We start from the raw sequence: 16,348 nt of genomic DNA on the forward strand, positions 1-16,348 counted from the left end.
CCCTTTAATAAAAGGAAAGATGGTCCCCAAATACACCAAGCTGATCCATGATTATATTAGTCGTAGGCAGGAAGTTAGTCGAAAGAGGAAAGTATACGCAGTAGCTTCAACCATGAGTATTCGGATCCCTTCATTAATGGTGACTTAAGAACAAAGCTTTAGTAATACTTTTTCAGTGCATTCACACTCAAAAACTGCACATATACATGTATAAAAATATCGAGACTAGAGCAGCTATAAACTCCATATCTTCAAATCATACATTTCTTGCATTTCTGTCATAACAGTTAGCTGAACACAAGAAATGGGATCTACCAAACTCATTTTAGTTCTCTTCTGTCTCCTCTTGATCATCTCCAGCTCTTCAGCCGCTCATAAAAAGAAAATGCAAGCACGCAAGCCTTGTAAGAGGCTAGTGTTTTACTTCCATGACATAATTTACAATGGAAAGAACGCAAAGAATGCAACTTCAGCCATTGTAAGTGCACCAGCTTGGGGCAACAGGACTCTCTTAGCCGGAAAAAGCCATTTTGGCGACGTGGTTGTGTTCGATGACCCTATTACCTTAGACAACAATCTGCATTCAACCCTCATTGGACGTGCACAAGGGTTTTATTTATATGACAAGAAAGAAACCTTTACTGCTTGGCTTGGTTTCTCTTTTGTGTTCAATTCTACCGCGCACAAGGGTAGCATAAACTTTGCTGGGGCTGATCCATTGATGAACAAGACTAGGGATATTTCAGTGATAGGAGGAACTGGTGACTTCTTCATGGCTAGAGGAATTGCCACTATGATGACTGATGCCTTTGAGGGAGAAGTATATTTTAGGCTTTGCGTTGATATCAAATTATACGAATGCTGGTGATTTGTTTGATTGCCCTTTTTAATTCAAGTTTTTCGTGTTTCATTTAATGTTGAGAAGTTACATCAATGAAACTTCATTATAAGAATATCGTCCATTTTGCATATATTGCTCCTTCACTTTGGCTTCAATCAGCAAATTAAAGAAATTCGAGTTGATAAATGTATAGTTGCATTTCAATTTACAAGTTGTTCTTTATTCTGTGCATTTTCTCTATTAGTTTTATTGGAGGAAGTAGTTGTTCCAAGTGCGGATAAAGAAAGAAACCCAAACCTTAAATATCTGTTTGAATCTACAGAAGTGGCTTTGTATATATGCAAGAATTTCGTCAGGCGGCAATAGCCAATATGACAGATATTGGATACTAATTAATTTATAATCATATCCATCACAAATCTAAAGCTTTTTCTTTACATATTAAAGAAATATTTATGATGATCATATGTTGAGAAAAAATGGAATTAAATTCACGGACTAGTTTGAACTAATAATAAATTGATACGGCCTTATATGTAATTTAAAATTAGTAGAATTCTTTATGTACCACCATCTGGTTTACGCAAATTAAATCGTTCATAATGTTATAATTATGTTTTTTCCTTTGGTGACAAGAACATTAAGTCCATGCCATGTTGTTACTAAAACTATCTCATATATGTAATTTTTATAAAAAAGAATCACATTATATATGGTACATTATAATAAGATAAAATATAATTAAATAAATATAAAGCATAGCATTACATATATTTATTGAACAAACTTATTAATGAAAGAGTAAACAAATTCTACCAAAGTTTTTTTACATGATTAAATGAACAACATTATTAAGTAATTGGTCTAAGTTTGAAAACTCTCAAGTAAATTAAATAGCCTCTAATTTATTGCTGGAAATTTATTGCTGGCTTATGTAAAATAGGCTGGAATGCAATCTCGTTATGCCATTATATATCTGTTTCATTTGTTTTTTTCCTTGGAATGGAAGAGATGAGAAAAGGATTAAGTTTCTTTTGAGTTTTTGTGCTTATATCTTTCTTCCTTCTATGCTAAATTATGTGTTATTTTATTTACATATATTTTTTTATTCTGCCTAATATTTAAAATAGGGATACATCGTATTTGGTATTCCTTTCACACTCATAATTTGAATTCTTCATCTCTTATCTTAGTTAATTATTCTATCTAGTTTGGCAACAATAATATTTCCATAACTTTGGTTGAAATCAAGCTGGCAAATGGCCATTATTAATTAATCAAAGGACACTCTATTTTCCAAGTCAGTGTACATGCATGGTTGTATTTTATGTTGCAATTAATCTTTCGAAGAAAAATCAGCTATAGTTATGAAATCGTGGGTGATTATGTTAGATGTATTATATCATTATTCATATTTTAGATACAAATTTCTTATATAAATAATCAAATCCATGTGTTAGGTATGATTATATAATAATGAGTCAAAGGAAAGAGTGCAGATATAAACTCCTTATAAATATATAGTGATTTCTAGATAATAACAACTGAAATAAAATAGCTAATAATAATTATAATGATAATAAAATTCTTTTTTACAGGCTAGAATGCAATCTCATTATGCCATTATATTGTTGACCATATGATACAAAGGGTGCAGATTGTAACTTGTCAATACGCTGTCGTTTTTTAGTAGACTTTTTAGTTATTCACTTAAGCTCAAACGAGCTACAGCTCTTTTACTTACTTTACCAATTCTACTTACTTTACCTTTTCTTTCTCTTTCGTTTTTATCTCTTCTTTGTATAATAGAGAGATTTTGATTGTATTCTGGAACTATTCAACTGAATATACAACTTAGATTCTTCGTTCTCTCTCTAACCTAAATCTTTACATGGTATCAGAGCTGAAGACGAACGTCTACAGCAACGATTCCTAGCTGTCTTTGTTCAATTCATCACTATGGAGAAACCAACGCTCCTCAATCCAGCTCAATCTTCAATTTTTTCGTCTAGTTTGCAAGTAATCACTCTGAAGCTGACGAGAGATAATTACAAGGATAATTATCGATTCTGGAGGTCTCAAGTGCTATCAGCTGTAGGAGCTCATGAATTGGAAGAACATCTAACAGGTGCTATTCCGTGTCCTGGTCCTTTAATTGTTTCTGAAAGTGTTAATTCATCTCAGTCAAATGAAACCTTAGCTAAGGAAAAACTTAATCCAGCTTATGTAGCATGGAAAAAGACTGATAAATTACTTGTTACCTGGCTCTTAGGATCGATTTCAGAGTGTATGTTTAGTTACATCTCTAAGTGTCAATTAGCTACTGAAATCTGGTAAGCTACTGAACTCTGGTATGCTCTTGAAAATGAGTTCATTACTGACTCTAAAGCACGAGCTTTTCATTTGAAGAATCTCCTGCAAAATACTCAAAAAGGAAATATGAGTGTTAATGAGTTTGTTAAGAAAATGAAGAGTATTGCTAAAAATTTAACAGCTAGTGGATAGGTTATAACTGATGAAGACTTACTTCAGTATGTATTAGATGGCCTAGGTTCAGAATTTGATGTTGTTGTTGTAAACCTAACGTCTAGAATTGAGTCTAAGTTTGATTCAGTATCTCTTCAAGAAGCACAGTATCTGCTCCAGAAATATGAAATGCGACTGGAGAAATTTAACAGTGTTGATTTTGCTAATAGTTCAGTACATGTTGCTTCTCTTAATAATACTGTGTCAAGAGGATTACAAGGCTCTACTGATGCTTCTAATACTCTCCATCAAGTTCATCAAGTACCTTTTCTGTCAAACACTACACCTTCTACACAGACTTACCCTACACAGACTTACCAGCCACATCCAAGTAATTTTGGGCATTCAAGTTATGCTGGTGGAACTTTTGAACCTGCTGTCACAAATTACAAACCATCAGGATTTCAGTCCTATGGAAGAGGTCGTGGCAAAGGTACTGGTAGGGGTAAACCAGTATGTCAAGTATGTAGCAAGGTAGGACACACAGCAGTGCAGTGCTATCATAGGTTTAATTCTACTTACAATGGCACTCCACCTCAGTTTGGAACTTCTCACTCTCAATTTGGCACGTTTCCTCAAACTGGAGAACCTGGATCTACATCTCAGTTTGCTACCACGGGTGGCAACTCTTTTGGTAGTAATCTGCCCTTTGGAAGTCATATTGCCTAATTCTCCACCTCACAACAAGTTTATCCACAGTCACATCTTCCTGTTCCCAGTCAGCAGACACATTTTCCAGCCACTAACCAGCCACCAAGTTTTCCAGTCCCTAGTCAGCAAACCTCCTTACCCAACCAAGCCTATCATACAACATCCTTTCCCACTCCACAATCAACATCCTTTCCCACTCCACAATCAGCTCAAACACAAACCAATTTCCCTCCTAATGCTCAAACACAACAACCTAGTCAAGCTTACTTTATCTCTCACCAATATCCTCCTCAATCTTCAACCTCACATACACCTATGACTATTTCTTCTACTCCACCAACTGATCCAGCCTGGCACATGGACTCAGGAGCAACTGACCATGTTACCTCTGATCCTCATCACTTAGCAGCAATTAGGAGCTATGATGGTATAGATCAACTACAAGATGGGAGTGGTGAGTCTCTAGACATATTCCATGTTGGTTTTACTTTATTACCCAACTCCTTACATTCTAAATGTTTATACTTGAGAAATGTCTTATATGTGCCTAGAATAACTAAGAATCTCCTTAGCATCTCAAAATTCACAAAGGATAACAATGTAGTGGTGGAATTTAATTTTGATTGTTGTATTGTTAAGGACATGGACACTTGAACAGTGCTTTTGCAAGGAGGACTTAAAGCTGGCTTGTATCAATTGCACATCCCTTCTACCTTGCCATCCACTCATGAGATTTCACATAATTCCTCTGATTGTCCTGGACAGATAGTTCCTTGTCCTTCAAATCAACTTTGTCAACCTTATTTTACTTCCCAAGGCCTTAGTTCCATGGCTATGAATAAGTCTTTAAATCCTAGCATTAATCCTAAGTGTAACTTGAGTGTTTCTGCTGCTACTGATAGTAAATCCAGCACCCTTGATTTTAGTTTACAGCCAAGTAGTTCAAACATTAGTGCAAATGTTGTTTCTAATTGTAATTCAACTTCAATAAATAAAAGTTCTCACTGCAATTTGTTTAAAGATGTTCTTTCTAATTCTGATTCTAATTCTGATTTATGTATATTGCCTCTTTCTGCACATAGTAGCTCTAATTCTAATTCTGCCCAGTGTGCTTTGCCTGTTACAAATGACTGTGCTTTAACATCTCATAATCATACTACTTCTGTTTCTCTTGTGTTGCCTACTGCATCATCTGCACTTCAAGTTACTGATTTTGTTCATAATATAATTCCTGCTATGTCTGATTGTACCAAAGTGACTACTGATTCTTTTTCTAATGAAAACCATACTGGTTCTGTCTCTCATGTGTTACCTATTGCATCATCTGCATTTCAAGTTACTAACACAGCTGCAAACATGAACCTTTGGCACAATAGACTAGGACATCCACATGTTGAAGCTCTTAATAAAATTTTGACTCAGCTTCATATCAAACCTCTAGAGTCTGGTCCTGTCTTATCTTTTTGTGATGCTTGCAAGTTAGGAAAAACACATAGAACAAGCTTTCATGTATCTCTATCCAGAGCTGATCACCCTTTAGAACTCATACATAGTGATGTTTGGGGACCAGCGCCAATGGCTTCTCTAGAAGGATTTAGGTATTACATATATTTCATAGATTATTATAGTCGTTTTACCTGGTTATTTCCATTACGAACCAAAGCTGAGGTTAGTTCCACATTCATTAGGTTATCATTTGGTAGAACGACAATTCGATACCAAACTGAAATGTTTACATTCTGACCAAGGTGGTGAATACAAAGGATTAATTTCTTATCTTACTAATGCTGGAATTGAATTTAAACATTCTTGTGCTTATGTTCATCAACAAAATGGGCATAGTGAGAGAAAACCTAGACATATTGCTGAAACCGGTCTTACTTTACTTGCCCAAGCATCCATGTCATTGCACTTTTGGCGGCTTGCCTTTGAAACTGCTGTTTTTTTAATAAATAGAATGCCTTCTTCTGTTTTGAAATTTATCTCTCCTTATCAAATTTTGTTTGGTAGAATTCCGCTTTATTCTTCCTTAAAAGTCTTTGGTTGTGCTTGTTTTCCCTATTTAAGGGATTTCCATAAGCATAAACTAAATTTTCACTCTTCTAAATGTGTTTTTGTTGATTATAGTCTTGTCCATAAAGGATATAAATGTCTTACTGCTGAAAATAGAATTATCATTACACCTAGTGTCCAATTCAATGAAACACAATTTCCCTTTGCCACTGGTTTTCCCTTTCCTGCACCAACACATCAGTCCTCTCCTGATACTAATAACATCTCCACCATAGGCAGATTTCCTTTTTTTTTTTTTTTTTGTGCCTTGTACAACTGATACAAACAGCAAAGTCTCTTCAGCAAAACTCTGCTCTTCTCCATCCTCTTCTGTAGCAGTTGGTAAGCAAGTTTCACCATCTACTACTCCTCTTTCTCCTCAGTTAAATTTTGTACCAAATCTCTGTGTTTCTAACTCAAAATTGCAGGATAACTCTTCCATGTCTTGCTCATTGTTAGGGCCAAAAATCGTCCTCGGCCCAAATAGGGAAACAAGATCACTGGTGAAGAATGACCAGGTCCAATCTTGCAGAGGCCCAATTAGGATTAGCCCTATCTCTCACGAAGTATAACTGGCCTGAACTACATAGGCACGAGCCTATTAGGCTCTGTCCAGTATCTAGGCCTATGGGTGAGCCCAGAGCCCATAGCCCCCTCAACATTTTCCCATTCTTGATCAATCCCCTATTCAAGGTCATCCTCCTCTTTCCTGGCGACTTTCCTACTTGGGGGTCAATTCTCCTAAATGGAATTAACTTCCTATTTAGACACTGATAAGGACAGTTGATTACGGCCCTGATTCTTCTAGGGTTGGCATCACAGTCACACTAGGACTCCTGCTCCCACCAGGATTGGAAGACCAGACGACCACAATATAAGCAGAGGATAGCCCTCTCACAAAGGACATCGACATTACACCTTCACCCGAGGCTCTTCACTTGAGTCTCGCTTATTCGCCGTAGTCCCAGTCCCCGACTAGACTTCCGATAATCTTTCATTCCCTAGCCCTCACTATATTAGCCTCTCAGCCTTGCTGACTTGAGCGTCGGAGTGCCTACGGCAAACACCACCCTGGTGTTTCCAGTTCGCTTCACGCGTGTGTTTCTCTACGTGTGCAGGTACAGCAGATCGCTAGTGGCCTCAACCTCGCGGGATCAGACCCCCCTTTCCGTACAGGTAGATTTTTACGTCTACAGTTTGGCGCCCACCGTGGGGACTCTAGCAATCATTTAGCGTGACGAACCTTGCTACGTGGAGGAATATTCCATGGCTGACAATCCAGACGACATTAACTCAGGCCTCGAGGCCAGACTGGAGGCTTTGACCGCTCTTATGCAATAGAACTTAGACAAGGTGGCCGCACTGGAAGCCGAAAACACATCCATCAGGGTCGAGAACCAATCGCTAAAAGAGAAAGTAAGTCGATTCTATGAACTCGAGTTTCTGCCCGACCAAGCACCCCCCAATCGGTTCCGCACCATTATCCCATCCATGCAAGCCCTCTCCACACCAGAGCATCAACCCTCGGATTCTGGTAAAGGGCCGCACCCGCTTAACGCATTGGCGCTCGACTACTCCGTTCTGACTAACGGAGATAAAGATACAACAGGGCGCAGTCTAGTCGACCCATCCCAGCCTCGTGATCAAAACGATCCAACAATAGAGAACCCGAAGGATCAACCCATCTCCACCATACCACTTCCCCTTCAGTCAACCCAAACACAAACCCCCTCCTGCCTGGGTCACCCTCGCGGGGTGAACGGCCAAACCAAACCAACTCCAGCTCTTGAGCCCATCCATCCCGAAAGACCGAATAACTACCAGACAACTCCCCTGACTGTTCATGTAGGGAAGAACAACAGAACAGTGACAATGGGAGTCATCCAACCAGAAGGGATGAACGAAGACACATGCTACCAAGGAGCGCACGACGGACTAATCTATTAGTCTACCCCCCGAGGGATGACCCCACAAGACGTACCAGACTCGGTAAGACGGGATGACCCGATAGTATCCCCTTCCCCTATGGAACAGTTACTGGCCAAGAGACTGGCCGACGTTGAGGCGGTAATGAGGCGTATCCCAGGAATGCCAATCCCAACCAAGAAAAGCAAACCGAATTGTTACGCAGATTCACCTTTTGCGGACAAGATCGCCCTGGCTGACATGCCCCAGAAATTCACTATCCCCAACATGAAACCATATGACGGTACCACTGACCCGGACGACCACATAGCCTCGTACAAGCAGCGGATGTTCACTGTTTCCATACCCCGACCGCTTAGAGAAAACTGCATGTGCAAAAGTTTCGGTTCTAGCTTGTCCAGCCCGGCGCTCCAATGGTACACGAACCTCTCGAACGGATCCATCGATTCATTCGCTCAGCTTACTGACACCTTTGTGGAACAGTTCGCCAGCAGCAAGAAGCTAGAGAAGTTGTCGGCTGACTTGTACCGAGTATACCAACGAAGGGGGGAACTATTGAGAGAGTATGTTAGCAGATTCAACAAAGAGAAGATCTCTATTCATTCCTGTAACCCCGAGACTGCTGTGGACGCTTTCAGGAAAGGCCTCCTCCCAGATGGAGAACTATACAAAGAGCTTACAAAGCTGGGCTGCACTACCATGGAAGACGCTCTGGCCCGAGCCGTTATCCAGATAAGGTGAGAGGAAGATGAGATGAACCGAGCCGCCCATTCCAGATACGAACCAAGGCGGAACGACAGGAAACCAGAGCCTAGACCGGTAGAACACTACTACCAACCCCCCGCACGGAATATGGGCAGAGCCAGGAGACCATATGACCGCCTACCCTCGAGAAGTAATAACAGGCATTTGGGATCGAACCAGTTCAAAATACCAGAATACAGTCTCAGCATCGAACCAACCCAGGTCGTAGCGATAATGAAAGGAATGGGATCCGCCGTCAAGTGGCCTGGTAAGCTCAATCCCGAGGCAAGGAGAGACACAACCAAGTGGTGCGAGTTCCACAACGATCATGGGCATAACACGGCAGACTGCATCGCCTTGCGGATCGAGGTTGCCGTACTTCTAAAGAGAGGACATCTCCGTGATCTACTCACTGACAAGGGGAAGAACACCATTAGCCAGAAAAGTTCCAAACAACAGTCGCCTCCTCCGCGAGAACCCACACTGAAGGGTTTATGCTCGCTAATCTCCGGAGGATCAGAAATCAGTGGGGTAAGTTACTCATCAGCGAAACGGCATGCTAGAACTAGCCACCATGAAGTCCAATCCATCCACCCGGTCTCGAAGTCATACTCCCATCAGGTAATTCAGTTCGAGGATGACGAACCGATCACCCTAGCCGCTCCTCACCACGACGCTTTAGTCCTCTCCCTGCAAATAGCCAACATCCTAGTGAAAAGAGTGTTCGTAGATGGGGGTTCGTCAGCAAAAATCCTATTCCTCGAAGCGGTCAAAGCAATGGGACTGGAAGAAGCAAATATCAACAGGCGACCGACACTGCTAGTTGGATTCAGCTCGGAGCAGAAATACACCATCGGGGAGATCATCTTTCCTATCTATGCCGGCAGAGTAAACAAACAGACAGTCTTCCTGGTGATCGACTGCCCATCCCCTTACAACGTCATCTTAGGCCGTCCCTGGATCCATGACATGCGGGCAGTCCCATCTACTTTCCACCAAACAATCAGATTTCCGACCAAGTGGGGAGTACGAGAGATAAAGGGTGACCCTAAAGCTTCCAGGGACTGCTACAAAAATGCCTTCAAAGGCACGGGAAACTCTTCATAGCAATTACAGTCTCGTCCAACCCCTCAAGCAGAACCCGACCAACCGACCATGGAGGAGCTGGATGAAGTGCAGATACACCCGGATGACCTAGAAAGAAAAACACACATAGGCTCCCGCCTCGACCCCGAGACAAGAGAGAAGCTGATAGGTTTTCTAAAACTGAATGAAGACTCTTCGCCTGGTCCCATGCCGACATGATCGGAATCAATCCAGACGCAATGGTCCACCAGCTCAAGGCAGATCCGGATCACCCGCCAATCAAGCAGAAGAGGAGGAAATTCGCACCCGAACGGAACCAGATCATCAATGAAGAGATCGAAAAACTCCTAAACAACGGCATGATCAGAGAGGTCCACAACCCCGAATGGCTGGCAAACGTCGTAGTCGTAAAGAAGAAGAACGGGAAGTGGAGAGTCTGCATCGACTTCATTGACTTGAACAAAGCCTGCCCCAAGGATTCTTTCCCCCTCCCACATATCGACATGATGGTAGACGCGACCGTAGGGCACGAACTCCTCAGTTTCATGGACGCCTTCTCGGGATACAATCAGATTCTAATGCATGCGGACGACCAGGAGAAGACAGCTTTCATCACAGAGTGGGGAACCTATTGTTACAAAGTAATGCCGTTTGGACTGAAAAACACCGGAGCCACCTACCAACGTCTGGTCAACAGAATGTTCTCAGACCACTTAGGGAAGACCATGGAAGTTTACATCGACGACATGCTCGTCAAATCCTTGATTGCCAAACAACACCTCGACCACCTCAGCCAGGCATTCGCCATTCTCCGGAAGTACAACATGAAACTGAACCCAGAAAAGTGCTCATTCGGCGTCTCATCAGGTAAATTCTTGGGCTATATGGTTACTCAGCGAGGAATAGAAGCAAACCCCGACCAGATCAGAGCGGTTCTCAGCATACCATCCCCGACTTGCGTCAGAGATGTCCAGCGTCTTGCAGGACGAGTGGCCGCCCTCAGCCGCTTCATCTCCAGGTCCGCTGACAAGTGCCACCTCTTCTTCCACGCCCTCAAAAAATCCAACAAGTTTGACTGGACTCCCTCATGCGAAGAAGCCCTACAACAGCTGAAGAGGTATTTGACTACCCCCCCGCTGCTATCCAAGCCCATGGACGGGGAGAAGCTTTACACTTACCTAGCGGTCTCCGAGACGGCCATATCAGCAGTGCTAGTTCGAGAAGAAGAAACAAAGCAGTCACCGGTCTAATACATTAGCAAATCACTCCTCGACGCAGAAACTCGATACAGCCAACTGGAAAAGCTTGCCCTTGCCCTCATCCATGCATCCAGGAAGCTCAGACCGTATTTCCAGTGCCATCCTATAGTTGTGATCACCTCATTCCTGCTCAAGAAAATATTGCACAAACCAGAGCTATCAAGCCGACTCATGCAATAGACAGTAGAACTCAGCGAGTACGACGTATCATACCAACCACGCACCGCCGTCAAGTCCCAGGCACTAGCAGATTTCATTGCCGACTTCACACCAAGCGAAACCACACAGGCCGAAAAAGAATTACTATGCATGAACGGCGCACCACCTTCAAAATGGACTCTCCTAGTAGACGGATCGAGTAATGTCAACGGAAGCGGACTCGGAATAGTACTGATCGCACCAGAGGGAGAAATCATCCAGTGAGCAGTCCGCTGTGGGTTCAAGTGCATGAATAACGAGGCCGAATACGAAGCCCTCCTAGCTGGACTTACCTTGGCCAGAGATATTGGCGCCAAGAGACTAGAGGTGAAGTCAGACTCCCAACTCATGGTCAATCAACTACAAGGTACGTACCAAGCACGTGACTCAAAAATGACATCCTATTTAAGCATGGTCAAAGAGTTGCAGGCCGAATTCGAAGAGTTCTCGATAGTACAGATCCCCAAAGCTAAGAATAACCATGCCGACGCCCTCGCCAACCTTGGCTCAGCACTCCCATGTTCCTCTCAGTCATCCATCCCTCTCCTATTCATGCAGTGGCCAGCTAATTGGAAAGAACCGCCACCCAACAAGTCTCCTATAGAAGCCATGAGCATTGGGCAAGCCGACTGTTGGATGACCCCGATAGTGAAGTACCTGGAAGACGATGAGCTCCCGGCTGGCAAGAACGAAGCACGCCGACTGAAAGCAAAAGCCGCCAGATTCACCCTACATGGGGGTCAACTCCTTAGAAAGTCATTCTCAGGCCCCTACCTCAAATGCATAAGCCTAGAAGAAGCCCAAAAGGTTCTAGCCGAACTCCATGAAGGCGAATGCGGCAACCATGCAGGGGGGCGAAGTCTTGCTCACCAGGTGATCACCGCGGGTTACTACTGGCCGACCATCCGCACCGACTCGATCGCTTACGCAAAGAGATGCGACAGCTGTCAGAGGTTTGCTCACGTCTCACACCTCCCACCAGAACGACTCCATTCCATTCTGACACCGTGGCCATTCATGAAGTGGGGAATAGACATCGTGGGAAAGCTACCTACTGCATCGGGGCAACGAGTCTTCATGTTGGCAGTGGCAGACTACTTCACCAAGTGGATCGAAGCCGAAGCCTTCGCTCAAGTCAGAGACCGAGAAGTCAAAGCTTTCATCTGGAAGAACGTGATCTGCAGGTTCGGAATACCAAAGGAGATTGTCACCGATAATGGGTCCCAGTTCATTAGTTCAGGCTTCAGGGATTTCTGTGACATGTGGGGAATAAAGTTAAGCTTCTCAACACCCCGCAACCCCCAGTCTAACGGCCAGGCCGAGTCGTCAAACAAAACAATCATGCAGACACTGAAGAAGCGATTACAGAAAGCTAAGGGCGCATGGGCGGACGAGCTACCCGGAGTCCTCTGGTCATACCGAACCACGGCTCGATCATCAACTGGCGAAACACCGTTCTCCCTGACATATGGTTCAGAAGCAGTCATCCCAGCCGAAATATCAGTTCCATCCACCAGGCTCCAGTGGGCGGACGAGAAATCAAATAGCCAAAACCTTTGCCAGAACCTTGACACTGTGGACGAACTACGAGAACAAGCAAGTATCCGCAACGCAGCCTACCAGCAACAAGCCGCCCGTCATTACAACCGCAGCGTGAGGATCCGCACTTTCAGGATAGGCGACTGGGTCCTTCGTAAAGTTTTCCAAAACACCAAGGAGATTAACTCTGGCAAACTCGGACCCACCTGGGAAGGCCCCTACAAGATAATCAAAGAAGCAGGGAAAGGCGCCTACAAACTCCAGACCCCCGAGGGCAAAGACATCAACAACAGTTGGAATGCCGTTCACCTCAAACGTTACTACTCGTAGGTGAACCCCGTTCTTGTTGGGAATTTTGTTTCCATTTCTTTTCATTGTTAATAAAAAGGATGAGTGGGCCTATCCACCTCCTCTCAGACAGTCGGCCTCATGGCCAGATATTTAATGAAGTATTATTCAGTAATTCTCATCTTCGAATCAAGTTACTTACACCTTCAAATCGGCCATGCCCGATGAACGTACGGACACCTTCAAATCGGCCCTGCCCGATATACGTACGGACACCTTCAAATCGGCCATGCCCGATATACGTACGGACACCTTCAAATCGGCCCTGCCCGATATACGTACGGACACCTTCAAATCGGCCCTGCCCGATATACGTACGGACACCTTTAAATCGGCCCTGCCCGATATACGTACGGACACCTTCAAATCGGCCCTGCCCGATATACGTACGGACACCTTCAAATCGGCCCTGCCCGATATACGTACGGACACCTTCAAATCGGCCCTGCCCGATATACGTACGGACACCTTCAAATCGGCCCTGCCCGATATACGTACGAACACCTTCAAATCGGCCATGCCCGATGTACGTACAAACACCTTCAAATCGGCCTTGCCCGATACACATACGGACACCTTCAAATCGGCCATGCCCGATGTACGTACAAACACCTTCAAATCGGCCCTGCCCGATACACATACAAACACCTTCAAATCGGCCATGCCCGATGTACGTACTAACACCTTCAAATCGGCCATGCCCGATGCACGAACGAACACCTTCAAATCGGCCATGCCCGATGTACGTACGAACACCTTCAAATCGGCCCTGCCCGATACACATACGAACACCTTCAAATCGGCCATGATCGATGAACGTACGGACAACTTCAAATTGGCCCTGCCCGATATACGTACGAACACCTTCAAATTGGTCCTGCCCGATATACACACGAACACCTTCAAATCGGCCATGCCCGATGAACGGACGGACACCTTCAAGTCGGCCCTGCTCAATGCACGTACGGACACCTTCAAATCGGCCATGCCCGATATACATACAGACACCCCCAAGTTCGAACCGGACGATGAATTACTCACGCTCGAATCCACCCCGCTCGACTCTCGAAAACACCATAAGATCGGCCTGCCCGATCCAAGACTTGGCACCATGAGACCGGCCCCGTCCAACCCAAAAACTGAACTCAAGATGCACCGCCACTCATCCAGGGGACTACACACTCGGTCAACCCGACCGAACGAGAAGAGTCCTATACCAATAAGCAATGCACCAACTCAGCCCGACATAAGGCCTACATGCCTTAGCCATCAGGCCACGCTGAGGTAACACGCACAAGAATAAGGAAGAGAAACAAAAGAACAATTCATTCATTCAAGGAGACAACACGAGAAACCAGAACAATCAAAAGTAATATATATGGCACCAAATGCCTAAGTTCAGAATACAGAAAACGGCACAGACGCCAGATAAAAGGGCATCGCAGGCCCCAAAATACAAAAAAAGAGAGCGGAGAGCACTAAGCATCCTCGGCACGAGCCTCATCCTCCGTCAAATCAGTCACCACGCAAGCACCACTAGTGCTCGGCCCCGGAGCCGGGCCGCTCACGTCCCTAAAGCCTGGCTAACTAAGCTCAGGCGCCTGCTCCTCGCCCTGTCCCACCGGATGACCAATTTCCTCTTCCAACAACTCCTGCATAAGCAGAATGTCCTCATCCGAATCCCAATGAGAGGTCTGCCATTCTTTAAACTCCAGCATGAGCTCGCCTTGGGCCTTAATGATGGCGTCATCAGCAATGGAGATGCACTGCTCCCTGAGGGACTCGACCTCCGCGGTCCTCTCGGCTAACTCGCGCCGTAGCCTCTCGACCTCAGCCTCACTATCCCGGAGGCACTGCTGACTCTCCTGTTCAGCCTTTCGGGATGCTGCCTCCTTCTGCTGCAAACCAACGTTGGCCTTGGATATATCATGTATCCGCTTCTCCTGCGCCACGACAGACCTCCTCAGATGGAGACTGCTAGTGAGTACCTGCACAACAAAACTGAGCAATGAGAACAGAATCAAACAAGAAAAATAATCAAGTACGGCCATACCTGAACGGCGCAGGATACACCCCAGTCAGCGACAGCAACCGCACCCATCTGGTTCAGACGCGCCTCGTCCGCTAGGAACAAGAAAGAGTCGGCCAGCTTACTCATAGATGTCGCGTCCGAGTAAGTCGACGCAGTAGCCGGAATCGTAATAGTGATAGTCCCGGCCTCCTCATCCACAACGGCAGCCTGGGACGACCTGACTCCCGTCGAAGGCTGCTAACTCGGTGGCTGCCGACTGGGCAGTGTTGCCAATACATCTTCAACCCTCACATCCGCTCTCACCAACGACTCCCTCTTCCTCTTCTCTCGACGCCTGGCGATGGATTCGCTCGCGCTCGGGACAGTCAATTTCTTCATAAGAGACTCTGCAAGTGCAAACTCTCCAACGGTTAGTGGGTTCAGCCCGGACTAACCAAAAATGATATGGTTGCAGTATCTACTCAGGAGCACATCCCAAGTCTGCTCCTACTCGAGAGCTTTACATCACTGTCGTAGTCACAGTCCCCGACTAGACTTCCGGTAATCTCTACTCTCTAGCCCTCACTATATTAGCCTCTCTCAGCCTTACTGACTTGAGCATCGGAGTGCCTACGGCAAACACCATTCCGGTGTTTCCCTTTCGCTTCACGCGTGTGTTTCTCTACGTGTGTAGGTATAGCAGATCGCTAGTGGCCTCATCCTCACGAGATCAGACCCCCCTTCCGTACAGGTAGATTTTTACGTCTACAGTCTAAAGACAAATTTAACATACAAATGGCAAACTCGATGAGTAGATGACCTTCGCCCAAGGCTGCAGATGAGAGGATTCCGATGCAACCTTGTCTACACACGCGCAACATCAAGGTTAAACGTGATACCACTATTTGCATCAAGAAAACAATCTCTAAGGTTAGACCTCTTTTCACTGCATATCATATATTGTACACAATCATCACATAAGATCAAGATCAATCAGTTGTAGTAAAGTGAAACTTGAAATCTCCGGTACATTTATGTTGCTACCATATGCCGTTCAGGTATCTATCAATTAGATAGGGAATTAATCTTTCAAAAACAGTAGTGTTTGTGGGTGACAGAGGAAACACAGACTATGAAAACCTGCTGGCTGGCCTCCAAAAGACTGTA

General features: G+C 44.6%; 2 protein-coding genes across 2 annotated transcripts; both read left to right on the forward strand.

Moving 5' to 3' along the window:
• Positions 1-304: 304 nt before the first annotated feature.
• LOC116141134 (disease resistance response protein 206-like) lies at positions 305-868 on the forward strand. The gene has a single exon (XM_031426666.1). It carries the CDS (start codon positions 305-307, stop codon positions 866-868), a length of 564 nt encoding a protein of 187 aa, XP_031282526.1.
• A 7,980-nt stretch (positions 869-8,848) lies between these two features.
• On the forward strand, positions 8,849-9,847 carry LOC116141114. The gene is made up of 2 exons (XM_031426653.1): positions 8,849-9,008; positions 9,087-9,847. The coding sequence occupies exons 1-2, from the start codon at positions 8,849-8,851 to the stop codon at positions 9,845-9,847; spliced, it is 921 nt and encodes a 306-aa protein (XP_031282513.1).
• The last annotated feature ends 6,501 nt before the right edge of the window (positions 9,848-16,348 follow it).

The sequence above is a fragment of the Pistacia vera genome, unplaced genomic scaffold, assembly GCF_008641045.1.
Source record: "Pistacia vera cultivar Batoury unplaced genomic scaffold, PisVer_v2 Contig393, whole genome shotgun sequence".
NCBI classification, from domain to species: domain Eukaryota; kingdom Viridiplantae; phylum Streptophyta; class Magnoliopsida; order Sapindales; family Anacardiaceae; genus Pistacia; species Pistacia vera.

Coding starts and splice junctions, on each gene's coding strand:
- LOC116141114 (XM_031426653.1), top strand. CDS start 8,849: ATGGGCAGAGCCAGGAGACCATATGACCGCCTACCCTCGAGAAGTAAT. Junction 9,009..9,086: donor ATCCGCCGTCAAGTGGCCTG/GTAAGCTCAATC, acceptor ATAACACGGCAG/ACTGCATCGCCTTGCGGATC.
- LOC116141134 (XM_031426666.1), top strand. CDS start 305: ATGGGATCTACCAAACTCATTTTAGTTCTCTTCTGTCTCCTCTTGATC.